The sequence below is a fragment of the Dama dama genome, chromosome 15, assembly GCF_033118175.1.
Source record: "Dama dama isolate Ldn47 chromosome 15, ASM3311817v1, whole genome shotgun sequence".
NCBI lineage: Eukaryota > Metazoa > Chordata > Mammalia > Artiodactyla > Cervidae > Dama > Dama dama.
Window position 1 is genome coordinate 96454944 of NC_083695.1, and position 23963 is coordinate 96478906.

The following is a 23963-nucleotide window of genomic DNA, read 5'->3' on the forward strand; positions in this document are numbered from 1 at the left end:
TTTCTTGGGATTTACCCAAATGAGTGGAAAACTTAATGACAACACACAGACCTGTACAGAAATGTTTATAGCATCTTTTTTCATAATTAGCAAAAACTGGAAGTAACCAGAGTGTGTCCTTCATAGATGAAGGAATACACAGACTGTGGGCCATCCAGACTTGAAATATCTTCCAGCAGCAAAACTAAATGACTATCAAGACACAAAAACTCACGGAGGAAGCTCAAACGTGTGTTCCTGAGGGAACGTGGCCCGTTGGGGAAGGCCACCCACAGTGGAGGCAGCAGAAGTGAGGCTGGCTGATCCGGGTTGGGTGGAGCATGGTTTCAGGGCTGAGGAAGTGCTCTGTGAGGCTGCAGTGGTGGATAGGTGCATTTGTGATGTCTGCGTTTGTCGGGACCCCCAGCACGCACGAGCCCACCAATGCAGGCTGTTGGGAAGCTGTGAAAGTGAGTTAGTCACTCAGTCGTGTCTGACTCTTTGTGACCCCGGGAACTGTAGCCCACCAGGCTCCTCTGTCCTTGGGATTCTCCGGGCGAGAATACTGGAGTGGGTTGCTGTGCCCTCCTCCAGGGGACCTTCCCCACCCGGGGGCTGAACCTGGGTCTCCTGAACTGCAGGAGGACGGGAACGCTCCACTTGCAGCTCAGTTTTTGTAATCCCCAAGCTGCTCTAAAAATAAAATCTTACTTGTTTGAGAAAGACCAAGGTCTTCTCCTACCCACCCCTCCCCAGTCTCCTCTTTCCTCAAGGGACCCAGGTTTCATCTCAGCAGAACTGCCTCCTGCCGTGGCCCCCACCCCCGCCCTCCTTCTGGCGAGCCTCCAGGCTGGTCCCACACCTGTGCCCGCCTGGCGCGCCAAGGGCGGGGGTGTCTGTCCCATGGATGTCCGTCTGTCCTGTGGACATCCGTCTGTCCTGAGGACGTCCGTCCATCCTGAGGATGTCCGTTCTGGGGGCCTCCACCCCATGCAGCACACAAGCCAATGCCCCGGGCTGGCTGTGGCGAGGACTCAGCTTTGATCCGAGGATCCCTGTCCTGAGCAGACCTTTAGAAAGAACTTCCTTTATTCTCAGGTCTGGGCCAAACCCAGGCCATGGCTGTCAGCCGAGAGGACCCTCGGAAGGCGGGATAAACACCCGTGTAGGGCGCCTGGACGTGCGGGCCCTGCTCCCCTGGAGGCCCCTCGGCGGGCAGCGCCTCCCACTGCTGAGGTCAGACGAACGGGAGGAGGGTGTCCCCGGGGCTGGGCCTCCACGTGGCCCGTGCCCTCCGCAGATGCCGCGGGGGCCCAGGCCGCCCCTGGCTCCTCCGCCGGCTCAGCCCCGCCCTGCCCCACGGGCTCCCTGACCTCCCCCGCTCTGACCCCACCCGTCCTGTGCACTGGCCGCCGTGCTCCCATTCGGGAGTGGACTCCCTCCGTCCTGGTGGCTCGGGCCTCTCTCGGCCCTTGTCCGTTTACCCTCCCCCTGGCGCCAGCTCGTGGGCCTTGGGAGTTGGCAGTCTGGGGACCTGGGGGGCAGTTGAGGTGCAGAGGTGCCCATCGGCAGGGGCCCGGCTCGCTGGTTTGGGGACAAGGTCGGAGGTGCGGCGGGCCCTGCGCAGCCCTGCCCCGGGTGGGGGGCTCTCGTCACATCCCGTCTCTGCTCCCTGGGCTCGAGGGGCGGGCGCTGCTCCATAGAGCCCAGCTGGGGCTGCTTGCAGGACCCGGGGCCGGACCCGGGGCACTCTGGCAGGGCAGCTCATCCTCCGCCTGAGCACCCAGGGCCCTCCCCACGGCCCCCAGGGAGCAGGGGAAGCGTGATGTCCCTGCAGCCGGTGGGGGCTCCCCGGGGCGGTCTCAGCAGGCCCTCCTGCAGCCAGGCACCCTGCCGGTGTCTGGGGGAAGCTCGCAGCCTTCTGCCCCCGGCCCAGTGACAGTGTGCGTTTAGCCCCATGGCGGATGCAGAGACAATGGTCTGTGAAGGGAGTGATCCCGGCCTGGGTGTGCTGGCCCTGTGTGCGGGGGTCGGCTGGATGCGGGCAGGCGGGGAGCGGGCCCAAAGCTCCCGGCCACCTTGCCTGCGCCCCCCCCCCGACCCAATCTCACATAAGGACTCCCCTTCCCTAGCTGTGAGTGATGGCAGGAGGAAATCAATGTTATTAAATAAATTTACCTTGAGCATGAGAGGACGGTAACGCCACAGCCCTTTCAAATGCAGCCGTTTGCTCACAGGAGCCAATTAGCCCCTGTAAACCTGAGGCCAGGCGCTCCGAGGGAGATGAAGTCCAGGGTCAGGGTCCAGCCGTGGGGATGGCGATTTATGGGCCCCGGGTCCCTGGGAGCAGCTGCCTGCCCGGGGTTGCAGCCCTCGCCCCGCACGGGGCTGCCCGGGTGGGACGTGGACACTGTGGCCCTGAGCCAGGGGTGGGGGGCAGAACTGAAGTCACCCTGGGCCTTCTTCCAGCCAAGAAGTACAAGAAGGTGACCGGCAAGGAGATCTACTCGGACACGCTGGAGAGCACGCCCATGCTGGAGAAGGAGAAGTTCCCGCAGGACTACTTCCCCGAGGTAGGTCACCGCCGGGGCAGCCAGCCCAGTGCAGGCCTGGGCCGCGAACGCGTCACACTCCAAGACAGGATGTCCCCACCGCACCCCCATGCTGCCATGCCCTGGCGTCCTGCTCTGCTGGAGGTTCGACCCGGGTGGGCTCGGCGGGGTGTCCTCGGGTGAGGGCTGAGGACCCGTGGTTGATGTCAGCCGGCATCGTCACTCCCAGGCAGAAGGCCCTTCCCCCAAGGGTGCAGGAGGACTGTCCCTTGGGGCTTCCAGCAAACCTCGCTGAGCGTGTTGGTCTGCTGGTGACACTCCGGACGGGAGCGCTGGGACTGGGGGTGCAGGCCCTCGGGGGGCTCTCCCCGTCCCCAGGGTGCTGACCAGCCCCCACGCTCCCACAGGGAAAGCCCTGGGGTGCGGTTCCCCCCTCCCCGGGTGCCTGCTCCCCAGAGCTCTGGGAGCACACGGAGGTGTGGGTTGTTTCTCGCCACTGCTCGGACACAGAAAGCCTGGGTGCGGTTCCTGTGGGTTTCAGGCGCTTTTGTACAATTTTGTTATTTTTATGCAGCCATTACGCTGCACACACAATTTTGGATCCCCGTACTTTTAGAGAATGTTGTAATAACCAGCATCTCCAGAGCCTCCTGACAGTGAAATCCACAGGTTGACCAGGCGGATCACCTTCCCTGGGGGCCTGTGGACACAGAGTGGGACGTGACCCTGTGAAGCTTGGGGGTCGTGGAGAGCTGGGCATCACCCCGCCCCCTCCCCCGACTGGAGGAGCATCACCCCCCCGCCCCCGCCCCGCACCCGGCACTCGAGCTGATTTCAGCAAGGCCATGGCTTTATTAACTTGCTTTATGACCCGCTCCTGCGGTGAAGGAATTGTGGCCGCTTCCATGAAGGATGAGCCCCTCATCCCGCCAGGCACAGCTTCCCCATCCATTGTCCCCGCCAAGGACTTGATGTCAGGGGCCGCCTCCCAGCCCATCCACCCCGCCTGCCGCAGTCCCTGCCCCGGGGGCTGTCCCCTCTGCCCTGTGGGTTGGGGAGGGCGTGGCTGGGGCACCCCCTCCCCTGACCCCCACCCCCCACCCCAATGCGGCTCAGCCCCGCAGTCCCCCCAGTCCGTTGGCCAGAGCCCGTTCAGCAGGAGGGTGGTTGAGCTTCCCGGGAACAGGGCAAGGCTGAGAAGTCAGCTTGAGAGGCCGAGTTGTCTCCTGGCCCCACCCCATCCAGACTCCCCACGGCTCGCTGCAGCCAGCACTGGCCCCGGCCTGAGAGGGACGGCAGTGGAAATGCTTCCATTCGGGGGAGGCTGGTGGAGGGGTCTGCAGTACCACAGGGAGGGTCCTGGCCTCTGACAGGGGGAGAGCCAGCTTGCAGGGGTCCAGGGGGCAGTTAAGGGACAGCCCTGAACCGGCCAAGTAGGAGGCTCTGGTATTTCAGCAGCTTCTCTGCAGGGGGGACCCTGACACCCCTGGTGATGTCCGGGGTCCGTGCACCCAGCAGGGAAGGCCAGGGCACCTCGCCTGGTCAGTGCAGGGGCTGGACAGCCCGCGGGCAGTGCTAGGCCCAGGGCCTCACGGGGTAAGGACTTGACGGCCGGGTGGGGAGCCTTTGAGGTAGCCCCCCCTTTCCCCCCACCCCGCCCAAGCAGCTTAGTATCTTTCTTTCTTTTTTTTTTTAGCTTAGTATCTTTCTTTGCGACTTTCTCCTTTAATCAGCACTCGATTCCTGAACCGTGACGGGCCGAGGCGAGTGCGGCCCCTGACTGGCAGGCACCCGGGCCAGCGGGCAGGCTCTGCTGAAGCCCAGCCCGCCGGTTCCCTCGCAGCACCGCTGCCCCGGCCACTGCCCCCAGGGGCTGCCTGGTGTCCGGGATGTCGTCCCACTCCACACCCGCCAGGGCGGGACGCGCTTGGTGACCTGGCCCGGAGCGGACGTGTGCGGTACATCCCTGTCACCCCGGAGACTCAGCTGACCCCCCAGAGCCCCTCGTCCCCGTCGCTTGCAGCTGACTCGGAGGTTGGGGTCCTCTCACTGCCCTGTGGCCTTGGAGCCGGGTCCCCGGAGGCTCCCGGCCAGGGACTGTGGCAGTCCTCGGAGAAGGTCGTCCGTGAGGGTCACCGTGTCCTCCTGGGCAGGCCGAGGAGCCCCACCGATGAGGCCACTCCCTGCAGGGAGGGCCCGGCGCCTGACCCAGAGCCTCCGTGAGCCCGGCCCACCCCCAGCCCGCCCGCTGTGGCTCCGGCCTGCACCCCTCCCGGGACCGTGGCCCCTTCTGAGGGCACCCACACCCCTCACCCTCAGGCTCTGTTCTACGGGGCACCCTCTCCAGGGCCCGGCATGCCTGGGGTCCCCCGTCTCTCCCTCTCCAGGCCCCAGTGTGCCTGGGGTCCCCCGTCTCTCTCCCTCTCCAGGCCCCAGTGTGCCCCGGGTCCCCCCGTCTCTCTCCCTCTCCAGGCCCCAGTGTGCCTGGGGTCCCCCGTCTCTCTCCCTCTCCAGGCCCCAGTGTGCCCGGGGTCCCCCGTCTCTCTCCCTCTCCAGGCCCCAGTGTGCCCGGAGTCCCCTCATCTCTCTCCCTCTCCAGGCCCCAGTGTGCCTGGGGTCCCCCGTCTCTCCCTCTCCAGGCCCCAGTGTGCCCGGAGTCCCCTCATCTCTCTCCCTCTCCAGGCCCCAGTGTGCCTGGGGTCCCCCGTCTCTCCCTCTCCAGGGCCCAGTGTGCCCCGGGTCCCCTCGTCTCTCTCCCTCTCCAGGCCCCAGTGTGCCTGGGGTCCCCCGTCTCTCTCCCTCTCCAGGCCCCAGTGTGCCCCGGGTCCCCCCGTCTCTCTCCCTCTCCAGGCCCCAGTGTGCCTGGGGTCCCCCGTCTCTCTCCCTCTCCAGGCCCCAGTGTGCCCCGGGGTCCCCCGTCTCTCTCCCTCTCCAGGCCCCAGTGTGCCTGGGGTCCCCCGTCTCTCTCCCTCTCCAGGCCCCAGTGTACCTGGGGTCCCCCGTCTCTCTCCCTCTCCAGGCCCCAGTGTGCCCCGGGTCCCCCCGTCTCTCTCCCTCTCCAGGCCCCAGTGTGCCCCGGGTCCCCCCGTCTCTCTCCCTCTCCAGGCCCCAGTGTGCCTGGGGTCCCCCGTCTCTCTCCCTCTCCAGGCCCCAGTGTGCCTGGGGTCCCCCATCTCTCTCTCTCTCCAGGGCCCAGTGTGCCTGGGGTCCCCCATCTCTCTCTCTCTCCAGGGCCCAGTGTGCCTGGGGTCCCCCGTCTCTCCTTCTCCAGGCCCCAGCGAGCCTGGGGTCCCCCCGTCTTTCCCTCTCCAGGGCCCGGCGTGCCTGGGGTCCCCCTGTCTCTCCCTCTCCAGGGCCCAGCGTGCCTGGGGTCTCCCCATCTCTCCCTCTCCAGGGCCCAGCATGCCTGGGGTCCCCCCATCTCTCCCTCTCCAGGCCCCAGTGTGCCTGGGGTCTCCCCATCTCTCCCTCTCCAGGGCCCAGCATGCCTGGGGTCCCCCTGTCTCTCCCTCTCCAGGGCCCAGCATGCCTGGGGTCTCTCCATCTCTCCCTCTCCAGGGCCCAGCATGCCTGGGGTCCCCCCATCTCTCCCTCTCCAGGCCCCAGTGTGCCTGGGGTCTCCCCATCTCTCCCTCTCCAGGGCCCAGCATGTCTGGGGTCCCCCCATCTCTCCCTCTCCAGGCCCCAGTGTGCCTGGGGTCCCCCCATCTCTCCCTCTCCAGGCCCCAGTGTGCCTGGGGTCCCCCTGTCTCTCCCTCTCCAGGCCCCAGTGTGCCTGGGGTCCCCCCATCTCTCCCTCTCCAGGGCCCAGCATGCCTGGGGTCCCCCCATCTCTCCCTCTCCAGGCCCCAGCAAGCCTGGGGTCCCCCCGTCTTTCCCTCTCCAGGGCCCAGCATGCCTGGGGTCCCCCCATCTCTCCCTCTCCAGGCCCCAGTGTGCCTGGGGTCTCCCCATCTCTCCCTCTCCAGGGCCCAGCATGCCTGGGGTCCCCCTGTCTCTCCCTCTCCAGGGCCCAGCATGCCTGGGGTCTCTCCATCTCTCCCTCTCCAGGGCCCAGCATGCCTGGGGTCCCCCCATCTCTCCCTCTCCAGGCCCCAGTGTGCCTGGGGTCTCCCCATCTCTCCCTCTCCAGGGCCCAGCATGTCTGGGGTCCCCCCATCTCTCCCTCTCCAGGCCCCAGTGTGCCTGGGGTCCCCCCATCTCTCCCTCTCCAGGCCCCAGTGTGCCTGGGGTCCCCCTGTCTCTCCCTCTCCAGGCCCCAGTGTGCCTGGGGTCCCCCCATCTCTCCCTCTCCAGGGCCCAGCATGCCTGGGGTCCCCCCATCTCTCCCTCTCCAGGCCCCAGCAAGCCTGGGGTCCCCCCGTCTTTCCCTCTCCAGGGCCCAGCATGCCTGGGGTCCCCCCATCTCTCCCTCTCCAGGCCCCAGCAAGCCTGGGGTCCCCCCGTCTTTCCCTCTCCAGGGCCCAGCATGCCTGGGGTCCCCCCATCTCTCCCTCTCCAGGCCCCGGCGTGCCTGGGGTCCGCCCCCCTCTCCCTCTCCAGGGCCCGGCGTGCCTGGGGTCCCCCGTCTCTCTCTCTCTCTCCAGGCCCCAGTGTGCCTGGGGTCGCCCCGTTTCCCCCTCTCCAGGGCCCAGCGTGCCTGGGGTCCCCCGTCTCCCTCCCTCTCCAGGCCCCGACGTGCCTGGAGTCCCCTCATCTCTCTCCCTCTCCAGGCCCCAGTGTGCCTGGGGTCCCCCGTCTCTCTCCCTCTCCAGGCCCCAGCGTGCCTGGGGTCCACCCGTCTCTCCCTCTCCAGGGCCCGGCGTGCCTGGGGTCCCCCGTCTCTCTCCCTCTCCAGGCCCCGGCATGCCTGGGGTCCCCCCGTCTCTCTCCCTCTCCAGGGCCCGGCGTGCCTGGGGTCCCCCGTCTCTCTCTCTCTCTCTCCAGGACCCAGTGTGCCTGGGGTCCCCCCGTTTCCCCCTCTCCAGGGCCCAGCGTGCCTGGGGTCCCCCGTCCCTCTCCTTCTCCAGGCCCTGGCGTGCCTGGGGTCCCCCGTCTCTCTCTCTCCAGGCCCCAGTGTGCCTGGGGTCCCCCCGTTTCTCCCTCTCCAGGGCCCAGCGTGCCTGGGGTCCCCCCGTTTCCCCCTCTCCAGGGCCCAGCGTGCCTGGGGCCCCCATCTCTCTCCCTCTCCAGGCCCCGGCGTGCCTGGGGTCCCCCCGTCTCTCTCCCTCTCCAGGCCCCGGCGTGCCTGGGGTCCCCCCATCTCTCTCTCTCTCCAGGGCCCAGCATGCCTGGGGTCCCCCTGTCTCTCCCTCTCCAGGCCCCAGTGTGCCCGGGGTTCCCCCCGCCGTCTCTCTCCTGCCAGGCCCTGGGGGCGTGATGGGGGCGAAGGCGGGCAGGTGGATGGGTGGGCGTGCTGGGGGCTCAGCCGTGGTCCCCCACACACACACCCTCTGAGGGAGGGACTGACTAGGCTGCAGGCTCCGCGGGGCCCCCCTGCCCGCCACAGAGAGAGGGCAGAGTGTGTCTCTGGAGGAAGGAGGCGGGGTGCCTCTGTGTGGACCCAGATATCTGCACCAGGGCAGTGTGTCCTGGGAGGAGGTGACCCCAGCCTGGGGCCCCCGTTCCACCCCACGGAATCGCCCACGTGTGTGGTCTGCTGGGTCTGACGTTGTCTAAGTTTCCAGGACTTGTTCATTTTCCTTTCATCTTGATGAATTAACGGGAGGAAAATCTTATTGAGAAAAACACACAAGCTTCTACCATTCTGTCAATAGTCCGGGATTTCTCGGGTGTGAGAAACCCCAGGGCCCCTGGCAGGACCACGTGTCTACCGGAGGCTCCCCAGGGGCCCGTGGGGTCAGCCGGCCCTCGGCAGGCGCTCCTGCTCTGCAGGCAGGCCCGCCCGGCCGCTTCATTCAGACACACTTTGGGGGAGGGAATTAGTGTAAGACTGATTTCTCTTTCTTTTATTACCACCGCTTAAGGATAATCTAAATGTAATTACCATGATGGAGGCATAATGCCATTCCAAATAATTACAGCCCACCGCGTCTAAAACTAACAGAACTCTCCCCGCTGATTTACGGGTTTTTTTGGCTCGACATGCGTTTCAAACACTACCTCTGGGAGCAGCACTTCAGATAATGCGAGACCATTTTTAAAAAGCAGATTTGTGTAGTCGATTGGGGCTGAGGCGTTTTTTTTTCCTCAAGCCCGTAGTGAGAAATTGCTTGTTGCCATAGATCACGGGGCCGCTCCGAGCTCTTATGAAAGATGAATTAATTCCGCTAATGCTCCGAGGCGGGCCTTTCACGGGGCCTGTGTGCTGATAACCTCCCGCAGCCTCCCTTTTCTCACCGAGATTTATGTCGTCTTTTAGTAGATGAAGCCGCCTGTGTGCGCAATCCATCTGCTGGTAAAGGAATCCTATTAACGGGGCATCTGAGCGGGGACTTGATATTGTCAGCTGAACGGCGTGCCCCCACCCCCGACCCCCGTGGTCTCCTCTCCAGGGGCGAGGGCCTCTCTGAGAGTCGGGGTGGGTGCCGGGGGGCAGCCGGCCACCCCCGGACGCCACGGGGGCTGGAGAAGGTGGCGATGGCCAGGGAGCCCAGAAGGGTGGACGGGACAGTGGGAGGCAGGGGAGAACCCAGTTCCGCCCGCGCACCCTGCCTCCATTTGCAACAGGCACCTACGTCCAGGAGCTCTTGCTCGGATGCCCCAGCCCCCTCCACGTGGGTGCGGACCGCAGGCCACTCTGGGGGCCCGGACCCTGGTCCTGCTTCCGAAGGCTCGCCCTGAGCCCAGAAGCCGGGCCTCTGAGGCAGGGCCGCTCTGCACTGCGGCTTCTGGTTTCCTGACGTGCCCGAGGGCAGCGGGGTGGCGATGACCACCTCCCATTCTCTGCAGGGGCAGAGGGTGGAGGGTCAGTCACTGCTTCTCTGGAGAGGCCACCGGGGCGCGGGGAGGCACCAATGCCTGGTGCACCTGAAGACCCCGCTCCGCCTCCCGCTCTGGCGCTAGGAGAGGGCGAGGGCCCCCCGAGGACCTGCCCCGGCCCCCCGGCCCCTGCGGGTGACCACGCCCACGTGACCCTGGGTGCCGTTCTCAACCTTAGGGGCTCCCAGGTCCCGCAGCAGCCGCACCAACCAGCGAGGTGGTTCTAACCAGCCGTGGTCGGAGAGAAGGCCAGTGAGGCAGGGTCCTGACAAAGACTCGTCCAGACTCAAGGCCGCTGTGACCTGGCCTGCCCAGGCCGTGCAGAGGATGGGGTCTACCAGCTGGAGCGGGTGTCTCATGAAGTCTGGCTGTTGGGTGGGTGGTGAGGGGAGGCCCTTGAGCTGGGTGTCTGCGCTCAGTGGCCAGGCTGGAGCCCCTGCCTCCCTGGACGGGCGCAGCGCTGGGACCACATTGGCCCCCGCCCCTGCCCCCTGCCTGTCCCCACGGGCTCTCCCCACACTCCTCCTGGGCACCAGCCCTGGGCTGTTCTGGGAAGGCAGATGTTCCAGGAAGCCGTGCCGGCATGAGGCTGCAGCCTGGGGGTCAGGAAGGGCCCCGCGTGGCCGTCTGGGTCACGCTGACGCTGCTGTGGCCCGCGCTCCCAGCACGGCGGCATCACAGAGCCGTCGCGGGCCTCCCTCCCTCCCCCGCCCCCACTGACCAGTGTGGCCTCTTTGCCTTCTAGTGCAAGTGGTCGCGGAAAGGCTTCCTCCGGACGCGGTGGTGCCTGGCAGACTGGTATGTGCTCCGCAGCCCCTGCGGCCAGCGCCCCCCTTCCCCGGCCGGACGGGGTTGGTGAGCCCTGCGATGCCCGGGGACCCCGAGCGTGGCCAAGAGGCCCAGGCCGCATGGCCAGCAGCACTCTGAGCATGGGTGGGGGTCCCTCGGGAAGTTGGGCGCCCCCCCCACCCCGCCCCGGGACAGGGCACCTTGAGGAGCCTGCGCCCCACCCACGCGGCGTGTGCCTGTCCTCCTGGGTCGGCACTGCGAGTGCTCCGCTGGGGGAGGCCCAGCCTGCCGCTGGCTGACCGCTGCGGCCCCTCCTTGGGACCGCCCCCCATGTCCACACGACCCCCTTGCTGGGGCAGCACGCAGTCGGGGCGTCCCCTGGGCAGGGGTCCCAGAGCTCTGGGGTGGGAGGAGCCGAGACCGCCGCAGCCTCCTGACCCGGCCCCCGACTGCCGCCCATGGCCCAGGGAGGGGCTCTGGGCTCAGTGGTCACCATGCGGCCAGAGCAGAGAGCTGGAGCTTCCTCCATGTGCTTGGGCGGGGGCGGGGGGCGTGCTGTCAGGCTGGGTCTCAGGGCCTGGTGGCCCCGACTCCGCAGGGGACATGGAACCCACCCGCCCCCTCTGCTGTGAGCCACACAGGCCCCAGCGATGCCCCAGGGCTCCTGGCACTCACGGGCCCACCCAGCCTCCCCACGCCCCTGCAGGCCCGCAGGAAACGTGGGCCGTGGTCTTTCCCCAAGGCTTCGCAGGGACTGTGAGCTCACGGCTGCTTCTGCAGAGTGAACTGAACCCCCCAGTGCCCCGACCCTCTACACGGAGTGCTGACCCGCATGGGGCCTTCGGGTGCACGGCCAGCTACGTAGGGAGCTGAGGCCTGGGCAAGCGCCCAGCTCCTCCCCGCCCTCTCCTCCCCACCCTCCCCACTCCTCTCCGTCCTCCCGCCCCCCCCACTCCTCCCCTGTCCTCCCCCACCCTCCCCGCTCCTCCCCCGTCCTCCCCCACCCTCCCCGCTCCTCCCTGTCCTCCCCCATCCTCCCCACCCCCACACCTCCCCCGTCCTCCCTGACCCTCCCCGCTCCTCCCCATCATCCACCACCCTCCCCGCTCCCCCCCCCCGTCCTCCCCCACCCTCCCCGCTCCGCCCCCCATCCTCCCCGACCCTCCCTGCTCCTCCCCCGTCCTCCCTGCTCCTCCCCATCCTCCCCATCCCTCCCCCATCCTCCCCCACCCCCCCATTCCTCCCTGTCCTCCTCCACCCGCCCCCCGCTCCTCCCGGACCCTCCCCACTCCTCCCCGTTGTCCCCCACCCTCCCTGCTCCTCCCCGCTCCTCCCCACCCTCCCCACTCCTCCCCTGTCCTCCCCCACCCTCCCCGCTCCTCCCTGTCCTCCCCCATCCTCCCCACCCCCACACCTCCCCCGTCCTCCCCGACCCTCCCCGCTCCTCCCCATCATCCACCACCCTCCCCGCTCCCCCCCCATCCTCCCCGACCCTCCCTGCTCCTCCCCCGTCCTCCCTGCTCCTCCCCGTCCTCCCCCTCCCTCCCCCTCCCTCCCCCATCCTCCCCCACCCCCCCATTCCTCCCTGTCCTCCTCCACCCGCCCCCCGCTCCTCCCGGACCCTCCCCACTCCTCCCCGTTGTCCCCCACCCTCCCTGCTCCTCCCCGCTCCTCCCCACCCTCCCCACTCCTCCCCGTCCTCCCCGTCCTCTCTGTCCTCCCTGCTCCTCTCCGTCCTCCCCGCCCCTCTGTTTTGGGGAACGGTCCTAGCATCCTCTCTGGGCCCCTTTGCCGCTGGTGGTGACCTTTGTGTGTGGGTCCTTCCTGTGTGAGGGCTCGCGCGCGTGAGTCCAGCGTGTCATCCGACCACACGTCAGAGGAGGACTTGCCCCAGGCAGCCTGGCGGCACCTGCTCGGGGAGCGGGGTGGGATGGCAGGGGGCCGCCCAGGGGACCCAGCAGCTCCAGCCCGCGTCCTGAGCTTCCTGTCTGTCCCCGCAGTGCCTTCGACTTGGTGAACATCCATCTCTTCCATGATGCTTCCAACCTGGTTGCCTGGGAGACCAGCCCCTCTGTGTACTCGGGGATCCGGCACAAGGCCCTGGGCTACGTGCTCGACAGGTGAGTGCTGAGGGGCCTCCCCGCCCGCCCGCCTCTGGGGAGGATCAAGGCTGGCTTTCCACCTTGTCATAGCTTGCTTTCCCCTGTTTACCAAAAATACAAACTGACAAATGTCAGCCCGGGGATAAAGCACAAGCCCTGGCCCAACCCCCGCCCCCGCCCGCTGACCCCTGACCTCTGCCCTCTGACCCCTGCCCGCTGAGTGCCGCCTCCCTCCCCGCTCTGCCCCTGCTTCTTGGTCCGAGCTTCGGGCCCCTGACCAGAGGGGAGGCCACCTCGGTGGGCTTCAGGACGCCGGCCTCCACCTCCTGCCCCGGCTCGTGGCCACCCGGCCCCATCGGAGCCAGTGCGCAGGGCCCCACCTGGGCCCTCTGGTCCTCGTCTGTCCACGGTGATCTCCCGTGACCTCCGCCACGTCAGCGCCGACGCGCTGTCATCTGGGAGGGAGAGGCAGTCTCACCCCAGCTAATCCGCCGTTTAGGCCTGGTTTGCCAGAGCCCAGCATCTGCGAGCCCCCCCTGCACAGCCCCCACTCTCGGGGGCCCCGGCCCGCCTGGTCTTGGGAAGCGTCTCCAGTTTCCCCAGCGCCCTGCCGGCCCGCCCAGCCCCCAAGTTGTGCTTGGTCAGGACGCGCCCTGGATGGAGTGGGAGGCCAGGGTTCTGTGCCCTGGGATGAGGCAGTGGTCACCAGCTCACTCCCAGGGTCCCTGAGGTCCGTCCGGCCCCTGAGACCCCGCACGTGGGGGACACGGGGGTCTACCTGCCCTTGCCGCCTCCACAGCGAGCTCTCCTCGGAGCTGGGCGTCCAGCCATGGCCTGAGCTGGGTGTCGATCACCGGAGGCAGGGACAGCACGCTGGACCCGAGCCTTTGCCGCTTGATGCCAGGGTAGCTGGGCGCTAGCATGGCCGGGTCGGTGCTGAGGCTCCGGGCGGTCAGCCCTCGGGGGCATCGGCCTGCAGCCCAGCTGAAACAGGCTGTTTGGTCCAGGGGGAGGGGCGCATGCAGTCACGGCAGACTCGGGAGCAGCCCCGCTGGGAGGGGTGACCCTCTCAGTGGCCGGACAGGCCTCCCAGGCCGTCTTCACGGCAGCGCTGAGCCAGCCAGGGAATGGGCCGCTCTTGGAGGCTGCAGTCGGTCAGCAGAGGCGAGTGGCCTCAGGGCCTGTCAGGGCCTGAACTGCTGCTGCGCGGCCCCCGGGAAGCGGCCTCCGCGTTCCCATGGACGGCGTCTGTGGGGCGCCCAGCCAGCCGCGTCCGGACCTCCCGGTGCGGCCGGCGCCCGCACAAAGGGCTGTTCTGTGGCGGTGAGTGACGGACGCCCTTTCATCGGGGCTGCTAACCTTTTGGCAGCCACCAGCAGACTGCATTCTGCTCTGCCGATGGGAGCACAATGCCACGCTGGCCCCTGAATGGACGCTGCCACCAAGGGGGCCCCATTCAGGGCGTTGGGAACCTCTGGGAACATTGTCTGCGGCCGATGTGGACGCAGAGAGGGAGCGTGGGGGTCCCGTCTTAATCTCCCTGGAGGGCCTCACAGGCCCGTGTTTCCACCCGGGTGTGGGTGTCAGGCCCGGCGAGCCACGTCCTGCCCCCGTAGGCTGGCCCAGGGGACCTGGGTTAAGACCGAGAGGCACCTCGTGCCCTGCTTGCAACTGTCCTGTGACTCTAAGATTATTTCCAAGTGAAAAGCTAACTTATAAAGAAAAACACCCAAGAGGAAGACTCTGGTCTGAAGTGTGTGAACTTGCAGATGTATCTGCACTTCTTGCTGCGAGGGGCTCTGTGGGGAGGAGTCACCCCAGAAACGCAGGAAAATAGACTTTCCAGTGTTACTAGAGGGCAGGTTTTATGGCAAATAACAACTGATGTTTTGCGCACTAATTTCTTGCTTGAAATCTCTTGTTCTGAAAGGTTAGAAGGAGACAGACCTCTAGTTAGGGAAGCACACCAAGCTTAAAGATGCGGGGATGGCGGTGTCAGGGCCTCTGCATGGGGCTGGGGTCCCATCCGCCTGGGCGGGGCTCGGACCCTGCCCGGGTCTCTGGGGGGCTGTGTGCACCTTTGTACCCGTGGGGGGTCCCTGTCAGGCACACAGCTACACCCTGTGGGGGGAGCATTTTGGGTGTCAACCCAGCAGCAGAGACCAGCTCACACAGCCCTTCCTGGCCTCTCCCAAGCTCTCGGCCGTGAAATGAGGTTTTTTTCCACAAGTGACAGGGCTCTTGTGTCTCCCTTTGCAGCGCGGCCTGGCCAGGTCCGTAGGAACAATTTTACATCACAACTGTGAAATCCGGGCAGAAAGCGCCCCTTTGTCCCCTGGTGTCTGCTCACAAATACAGTCCATTGTCACAGCACTGAAGTTAATTTGGTCAACATTGGGACATTTAACTTTTATGTCCGGTCAAAAGAGTTGTTTCATGCTCATTTTGGGGCATTCAGAGAAAATGATTGCCAGAGAAATAAAGCTGCCCGGGGCGACTCCGAGCAATTAGTTCCCAGGGAGCTGCGGCATGACGCGGCAGACACACAGCCCCCTTTGTCGTCCTGCAGGCGGCCATCCGTCAGCTGTCAGCCGCTCAAAGGCCCGCGTCCCGGGGCTTCTCTCCGGGCCGTTCCCAGAGCTCGCCCCGCCAGCCAGCCGGCAGAAAAGAAAACCTCTGGTCTCCAGGCAGAGGCAGGCCCCGTGCTAAGGATGTGGGTCGTCGGGACGCCCTGCACGGTGGGCCCCCCGGGCGGCCGCTGTCCCCGCGTCGGAGCCCAACTTGGACGCGGGCTTCCAGGCCCGACGGGCAGCCTCTTCGCCACCCCAGCTCCTCGTTGGCCAGAGGGCAGGGCCCCTGCGTGTTCCTGGCATTGGGCGGGAGGGCATGCGAGGTCCCGGGCTGGCCCAGGAACAAGCTGCTGTCCTGACATTGCGGGGCTGTGAGCCTGTGCGTCACAAGAGCCGAGCACAGCACCAGCGGAGGTGAAGTCGGGGCCCCCACTAAGCGCGCCCACATCGCCGTTTCCGTGTTGTCCTGCTCAGACAGAGTTGAGGGTGCTGCCAGGGCCCGCGCTCGCGCTCTGAGCCCGCGTCCCGCCCTCCCCATCCCAGTGCAGGGTCGTCCCACCCCACCCGGGGACCCCCTGCATGTTCCCGCGCAGCCGTGTGCGTTCACACCCGTGTGTGTCCCCATGGTGTGTTGGCAGCATCCGTGTTTGCGGGGTGCGGGCTCCCACGTGCGTCCTAGATAACATCCCGACCGCCATGTGGACGGCGCATGACCACTCCCTCCGCGGCGTGTCCCGGCTCCAGCACGTCCACGCCACAGCTCACTGCCCCTTGAGCCGGCGCCTCCGTGCTCGTCCGCCCGCCGGCCTCGCTTTCTTGGCCGCTGTTTAGACTGCTCGAGCCCTCCTTCGCTGCTGGACTGTGGCCCCGCCAGCCCGCGCGCTCAGCCAGGCGGAGCCGCCCGATGGCCTGCGTCTCCCGAGGGCCCGTGTTCGTGGGCGCCGAAGGGCTGAAAGGTCCCGTTCCCGAGCCCCGGTGCTGCTTTCCTGGGCTGCGCATGGAGCCCAGCGGCCCAGGAGGCTGGGGCACGTCTCTGCTTCTCGCCGGTGGTGGCGTCCGAGCAGAAAGGTGCTGTGACGTCACCGTGCTGTTAAAAGCGCGAGTGAGAGTGAGTGCGAGCGGACAGCTCGCCCGGGAGGCCTGGAGCAGCCGGCCCTGGAGACGCGGATGCCCCGCGGGGATCTGACTGAGAAGGGCCTGCAGCCCCCGAGGCAGCCCCGTGGTTGGGGCGGTCTGTGCACAGACGGAGCTCAGGCAGGAGCTGGGGCAGCATGTGCATCCCTGCAGCTCTGGGCTCAGTCAGCGTGGCCAGCTCTGGGAGGCCCGCGTCCTGGTTGGACAGCGATGGCCGCCTTCTTGCCACGTCTTTGGGAGACACAAGCAGCTGCAGGCCTCTTCTCTCACGGACACCTGTCCTGTTGAATCTGGGTCCACTTTCGTGACCCCATTTGACCTTAATTGTCTCCAGTACCATTTTGAGGGGACTGGGCTTCAACATACGAGTTGCGGTGACAGCCCAGCGCCCAGCAGGGCCTCAGGCCTCGTTCCAACAGCAGAGCTCTGGCCACTAGCCCACTAAGACTAGGGCGGGTGTTTTCGACGTGGGGTGCAGCCCCTGGGAAGCTCAGCAGGTGGCCCAGCGCTCTCTGTCCTGCTGCTCTGGGCCATGGCCTCCCCGGGTCCGCCCCACGTGAGGGCTGGGGCCCGGGTGTCTCCAGTGCCAGGACCCTGAGTGAGGCCCCGGGGCTGTGGTGATGGCTCAGCCTGGCTGCCCGCTGCGCGAGGCATGCACCCATCATGGGTCCTGGGGCGCCCGGCCTGGGAGACGGTGGCTGGGGGAGTGGGTGTGGCGGGCAGGTCCCTGGGGCCCCTCGGGCCTGTGAATCGCAGGGACCTGGCGGGCCCCCGGGGGTGGGCGTGTTGGAGGGGCTCACCCGCCTGGCTCTGCTCTGTCAACAAGAGGGTCCTTCCCCAGTCACCTGGGCCCCCCTCCCTGCCCCCACCTCAGGCCCCTTGTGCCAGCAGCTGGCACTCCAGGGATCATTCCCGGGGCTGCGGCCCCCCAGCCCACAGCCCACGCCAGGGACCGTCCCCCAGGGCTGAGGCCCCCCCAACCCACACCAGGGACCGTCCCCGGGGCTGCGCCCCCCACCAACCCACACCAGGGACCGTCCCCGGGGCTGCGGCCCCCCAGCCCACAGCCCACACCAGGGACCGTCGCTGGGGCTGTGGCCCCCCAGCCCATAGCCCACACCAGGGACCGTCCCCAGGGCTGTGGCCCCCCAGCCCACAGCCCACACCAGGGACCATCCCCCAGGGCTGAGGCCCCCCCAGCCCACACTAGGGACCATCCCCCAGGGCTGAGGCCCCCCCAGCCCACGCCAGGGACCATCCCCAGGGCTGCGGCCCCCCAGCCCACAGCCCACACCAGGGACCATCCCCCAGGGCTGAGGCCCCCCCAGCCCACACCAGGGACCGTCCCCAGGGCTGCGGCCCCCCAGCCCATAGCCCACACCAGGGACCGTCCCCGGGGCTGTGGCCCCCCAGCCCACAGCCCACACCAGGGACCGTCCCCGGGGCTGTGGCCCCCCAGCCCACAGCCCACACCAGGGACCATCCCCCAGGGCTGAGGCCCCCCCAGCCCACACCAGGGACCGTCCCCAGGGCTGCGGCCCCCCCAGCCCACGCCGGGGGCCCGCACACCACACGGGGCAGCGTAAGCATGTAGTCCCAAGAGTGGCTTCCAGGAAGGTTGGCCTGTTGACGGCAGCTCAGAGGGAAGCCTGGTTGTCAGAAGCTCCCACCGCCGTGTTTTGCTGATCAGGTTGTTCTCTCCGAGCACATGGCCTCCCGCAGATCCGAGACAAGCCCAAGGTTGGGAGGTTGGTTTCTACCACGTTCAGCAGATAAAACTAACAAAAGAAGGCCCCATGCCCCACTGCCCCGCCCAGCAGCCTGCCCGCGGCCTGAGCATCACGCAGTGAGCTCACCCGTCAGCAGAGAGAGCCTCCGTCTTCAAGGCCTAAACCATTGATTTTTATGGCCTTTCTTGTGACTCTGTTTCTGAATTAGGCACACGGTATTGATGTGGGCACACTTTTTAATCATAATAGCTACTGACAAGGTAATTAATTTTAAAACAACTCTTTTTCCTGCTGGTCCGAACGGCGCTATATTGAGATTAAAAGCGCGGGCCTCGCCCGCTCTCCGGCGATTGCCTCTGCGGACAGCCGCTCCATCTCGCGCCCACGCTGCGGTTATTGATGGGCGTGGGCCATTACGGCAGAAAGAGCAGGGCCCGGAAATATGATAAAGTTTAGGGTTTTAATGATGGAATTACACGACGAGACAAGGTGATGAAATCCGTCACCAGTCACCACGGCCGTCACAAGAGAAACCACTGGGCCGGGTTCCAGGAAGGCTGCCCAACGCAGCCTCTCACCCTGCAAACCCCCAAGCTTCTCAAAGTCTATTCAGTCCGATAGTAAATCTGAAGTCTGTTACTTTGTATAAAAGGAAACTACCCCCAAAACAGGCCGAACAGTCGTCTGCTTCCCCGGTTCTGTGTCGGCCATTTGCCCCGCTTCCTGGTCTCAGGGTCCATCTGTCCCCCGGTGATGAGGGCCGTCGGCTGGGCTCCCACTTCACCAGCCCTTCCGTCATCTGCTCGGCGCTTCGGGCCTCCGGGGAAGCCCCCGTGGGGACCGGAGCCCAGACCCAGGCCGACCCCATGCATCCCTCCGCCCCTGGCCGTGGCCACCTCCCGCCCCCGGGAGCAGGAGAGGGCCGTGGCCCCCCAGTGCCGCCAGGCCTCTTCTGGAGCGCGGGATGGGGGGTTCCCAGGAAGCGTGGCGCCCTGGCCTTTCCCACCTCAGGGAACAGGGCAGGTTCTTTAAAAATAAGATTGAGCACAAACGCGCTGGCTGGAGAATGTGTAGGGTTCGGGTGCCCCTGCATCTAAGCTGTGTCCGTCACCGTGCTCACGTGTGACACACAAGCCAACACCGCGGCGGGGCGATGCCCGAGGGCAGCGGGTTTGCCTGAGTTCAGGGCTGTTCTCGGGGACCCTGCTCCTCGGCTTAATAAACAGGGTGACAGGCCATCAGGACAGGCAGTGTAGGCGTGTGACACGTGAGGTGTGTCTACTTCCTCCCTTCAGATCAAGCGGAAGCTTTGCCTCAGTTCAGTTTTCCTTAAAAAGTTAATAAATACAGAGAGCAAAAGAAAAGTGAGGTGTTTGAGTGGCTTGAGGTCCTGTGTTGGCGGGAGGTGGTCCCAGGCCCCTGTGGGGGTCACCGCCTCCTGCTGGTCCCCTGACCCGGGGCCCCCTGACCTGGGGCACTGAGGGCCGCCCCCACGTCTCCCTTTGGAAGCAGCCCCCCTGGGCAGGGCGGCGGTCAGAGGCCAGGAGCTGACCCCGGGGGCCTCCGGGCCTCTCCACGGGGAGTGGGGTTGCCCAGCATAAGGCTGGAGGGCACGGGAAGCCCCTGTTCCCCTGCCCGCCCCGCCCCCCGCGTCCTGCAGCCAGTGGTCGAGGCAGGGCTGGGAGGGCTGCCGTGAGTGGAGCAGGTTGGCGGCTTTTTGTAGAGCACGGTGGTGTTTCCTGTGGGCATCGCTCCCAGTCACCCGCTGGGCTCTGGAGGCAGGGCTGGGGGGGTGCCTTGCTGCCTCTCCTTTCCTGGGGAGGGGGGGCTGTGCTCGGGGCCCCGGAGGCGGGTGACCCGGGGGCCGCACCCGACGTCCTGATGGGGACACTGCGCAGGTTCTCTGAGGTGTGTTCTTCTGGAAGCGTTTAACAGCTCTGAAGATTCACTTTTTCAAGATGACTCAGGTCTCGACAGTCTGTGGGGAGGTTCCATCCCCCCCAACCCCGCCCGTGGATGCCCAGTGGGTGGGTGGGGTAAGGGGCAAGGCTGGTCCCAGGCGCAGGGCTCCCCCGGGCCGACCCTAGGGCCTCCCCGAGTTTTCATCCCTGGGGAGTGTCTCCTCCACAGAAGATTTAACTTTAACCCCAGAAGCTATGTTACTGCTCATCTGCACCGTTAGTAACAATTTGTTAAAATATGTCCTTTCTCTTCAAACTGGTGTGTGTGAGAATCAATCCAGTTAAACCAGAAAACAAGACTTTTTGTGGAATTCAGCAACATGATACAACAGTTAATATGCAAGAAAAACGTGGAAACAGCTGAGATTTTTAGAAGAATTTCAGTGAGAAGCACATCTGTCATGAAGTGCTGTTACTTAAAGCGACAGGAACGGGACAAACACGTGTAGGAAAGGAGTTTCCAAAGACCCGGTGACCAGGGACTCTGCAGGCTCCGGCAGGGAGGACTGAGCGTTTCCTGCAGGGTTAGGACCAGTCGCCTCTGGAGAGACCAATGGACTCAAAACCCATCCTCCAGAGCAATTCCAGATGGATTAAAGGCCGCCAACTCCGCGCGGAGCGGAGCCAGCCTGGGGGAGAATGCCCGCGGCCCAGTGGGGGGAGTGGGTGTGTTTCCTATGAGGAACTCAAGGCCCCTGGGCAGTGCCGGGAGCACAGGGCTCACGGTGCACTTTCCAGGGAAACTCCTGGAACTCAACGCTGGAGGCAAGGAGCCAGAAAGAAAAGCAGGCAGGAGCAGTGGTGAGGAGAGCGTGGACCCATGTGTGAGAGGAGCGGCCGCCGGCCTTCCCGGGGACGGGGGGGGGACAGATGGACGGGGACGGACGGATGGATGGACGGGCAGAGCCCCCCACCAGGTGATGGGCCCCCACCCAGCGCCATGAAATGGCGGTGACGCTGCTCCTGGCCACCTCTTCCTTCTCAGCCAACAAGTCCCTGGGAAAGGCCGCCCCGGGGGGCTGCCCTCACCCTCCACGCTGGGGCCCGCAGGGGTAACCGGGCAGAAGTTTCTGAGTTGATCGGGGGTGAGCGGTGCTCCCTGGCTCTGCCTGCCCATGACATGCGCCTTCTCAGGGTCCACCGTGGGCCGAGTGGGCGCCCCCCACCCTGGGCCCCGGGGCCCCGCTGCCCCGTCTCAGTGGGGGCGTCCGTGCGGCCACGGTTGGGCAGCGAGCCGCCCTTCCCTTCTGCTGGGGCGCACATCCGTCCTGCGGGCGGTCCTGTCAGCGACAGATCTCATCCTGCTTTGAGCCAGAGGTGACCAGTGCAGGCTTCCTTTGCCCCCCAAGGCAGTGTGGCTCCCATACCAGCCCCGCTGAGGATCACGGCCTCTGGGGCTCAGGGCTGAGGTCAGGCGTGGTAGGCAGGCTACACCTCAGTGACTCCTTCCCTCCTCTCCTCCCAGGATCATCGACCAGCGGTTCGAGAAGGCATCCTACTTTGTCTTCGGTGATTTCAACTTCCGGCTGGATTCCAAGTCCGTGGTGGAGGTAGGCCCCGTGGGAGCCTCACCTGCGTTTGGTCGTGTTGTGTAAACAGCAGAGCCCGTGGTCCTCGACGGGCACGTTCCTGCCCTCCTGCTCACTGGTTTGGTTACGGCTGAAATGCCTCGTGAAGAACGCCGTAGTGTTATGGGGGGCCCGTTATGGGAAGCTGGGGCAGGAGGCTGCGGTGAGGATACCTCCTGGTCAGCGATTCACCCCCAGTGCCTCCGCTTCCCCTAGCATCTCCTGAGCCCTCAGGGGGCTGGGTGAGGACCCAGTTAGCAGCAGGCATGGGTGGAGCCGGGTCAGACCAGCCGGAAGGTGCCCGGGTCCGTCAGGTCCTAGCTGGGGGGCCTGGAGCCGTGGACTGGCTTCTCTGAGCTGGTGCTCCGCCGCCACATTTGACTCGTGGGGCTGCAGGCTGATGGCGACAGGGCCTCGAAGTGGGGACTCTGCCTGCTGCCCGAGGGTAGCAGGTCCACCCAGACCCTGGCCTGGCAGGGGGCAGCACACAGAGCCCGCCCAGCATGGGCCCACCACATGTGGGCGTGTGGGTGACCGTGTCCCCCATCGTCTCCCTCTGGCCTCTCAGGTACAAGTGACTCCCTCCTTGCAGAAGGCTTCCTCTTAAATCTGAGCACTGCGGGGGGCGTAGGCACGTGAGCGTGGCAAGCGGCTGTCCACCCCTCTGGCATTTTCAGACAAATGATGAAAGCGCGCGTTGGCTCAGTCAGCGGCACAGATGCCCCGGACGCGCCCCTTTGAGGCCCGGGCGATGCCCGTGTGCACGCGCTGCTGGGAGGGGCTCGGGCCCCGGTGCCCACAGCCGTGCCCTCACCCGCAGAGCCTCTTCATGGGTTGAAAAGCCACATTGTCCCAACTTGAGCCCCCGAACCAGGGCATGTCTGGCCGGTATTTGGGCCCGATGAGCCTGCTGTGCCCGGAACAGCCCTCTTCTGGCCCGAGGCCCCATGCCAGGCCGTGGCCAGACCAGGGCTGGTGCCTGGGGGCTGCTAAGCTGCGCGCCGGGAAAAGTCAGGAGGTTTCCAGGGTGACCTTCTCTTCCCCAGAAGGGCAGACACCACAGAAACGGCAGCGGCTCCGGGACCAGGCAGGACTGCCCAGGGACACGGGCGCCCGGGGCTCTGGTGTCCGCGGGGGGCGGGGGTAGCTCGGTGAGCGGCCCCTGGAGGGGAGGGGCAGTGCCAGGCCAGTGGGGAGCGTGGGCAACACAGTCAGGGCCTCCTGCAGCGCTGTCCCCTTCCTTCCCAAGTGGGAAGCAGAGGACATGGCCCTGGGCATGTGCAGGCATGAGCGGGCGTGTGCAGGCGTGAGCGGGCATGTGTGTGGAGCCGGGCCAACCGCACACCCCATAAAATGTGCAACCCCTCTCCCCTCCCCAGACCCATCTACCCAGCATCCCTTCTCCTGACTCTTCCCCTTCAGACCTTAGCTTGACCTCAGGGACCGCCCACCCCGTCACCCTAGAGGAAGAACTTCCACCACACAGTGACCGCGCAAATGTCTGGTGCTAGCCGGGGTCTCAGGGGGCTCGGGTGGGGTCGCAGGGGGCTCTGGGCGGGGTCGCAGGGGGCTCTGGACGGGGTCACAGGGGGCTCTGGGCGGGGTCTCAGGGGGCTCTGGGCGGGGTCTCAGGGCGCTCTGGGCGGGGTCTCAGGGGGCTCTGACCGGGGTCTCAGGGGGCTCTGGGCGGGGTCGCAGGGGGCTCTGACCGGGGTCTCAGGGGGCTCTGGGCGGGGTCGCAGGGGACTCTGGGCGGGGTCTCACGGGGCTCTGGGCGGGGTCTCAGGGCGCTCTGGGCGGGGTCTCAGGGGGCTCTGACCGGGGTCTCAGGGGGCTCTGGGCGGGGTCGCAGGGGGCTCTGACCGGGGTCTCAGGGGGCTCTGGGCGGGGTCTCAGGGGGCTCTGACCGGGGTCGCAGGGGGCTCTGGGCGGGGTCTCAGGGCGCTCTGACCGGGGTCGCAGGGGGCTCTGGGCGGGGTCTCAGGGCGCTCTGGGCGGGGTCGCAGGGGGCTCTGACCGGGGTCTCAGGGGGCTCTGGGCGGGGTCGCAGGGGACTCTGGGCGGGGTCTCACGGGGCTCTGGGCGGGGTCTCAGGGCGCTCTGGGCGGGGTCGCAGGGGGCTCTGACCGGGGTCTCAGGGGGCTCTGGGCGGGGTCGCAGGGGGCTCTGACCGGGGTCTCAGGGGGCTCTGGGCGGGGTCGCAGGGGGCTCTGACTGGGGTCTCAGGGGGCTCTGGGCGGGGTCGCAGGGGGCTCTGGGCGGGGTCGCAGCGGGCTCTGGGCGGGGTCTCAGGGCGCTCTGGGCGGGGTCTCAGGGCTCTCTGGGCGGGGTCTCAGGGCGCTCTGGGCGGGGCCGGGCAGGCGCTGCCCAGGGCCGGGCTGTCGGTCCCGCTGTGTTCGCCCCGAGCAGGCAGCCTGGCCCGCTCAGCCCAGCACCCAGAGGACACTGGGGCCCATGTCCTTGGCCACGAGGGACAGGGGGGCAGTGACCAGGCGGCTCGGCCGGAGCAGGGTCGTGAGGGCCACGCTGTGGGGAGGTCGTGGGCCCCCAGTGTGCAGAGGGCTGCCTGCTCTGGGCATCTGCAGAGAGACCCGGAGTGCCAACGCACTGCTCTGAAGGCCACAGGCCCTGGGTTTCAGGAGGGCCCCCAGCCTCCT

The 23963-nt window shown here is 66.5% G+C and overlaps 1 protein-coding gene across 2 annotated transcripts in view; it reads left to right on the plus strand.

Moving 5' to 3' along the window:
• The window catches only part of INPP5A (inositol polyphosphate-5-phosphatase A), a 152652-nt gene that overhangs the window by 104962 nt on the left and 23727 nt on the right, over positions 1–23963 (plus strand). For both annotated transcript variants that reach the window (XM_061162949.1, XM_061162948.1), the window contains exons 6-9: positions 2449–2552; positions 10198–10250; positions 12242–12361; positions 21204–21288. In XM_061162949.1, the coding sequence (XP_061018932.1) occupies positions 2449–2552; positions 10198–10250; positions 12242–12361; positions 21204–21288 (362 nt within the window). The remainder of the gene's footprint in view (positions 1–2448; positions 2553–10197; positions 10251–12241; positions 12362–21203; positions 21289–23963) is intronic.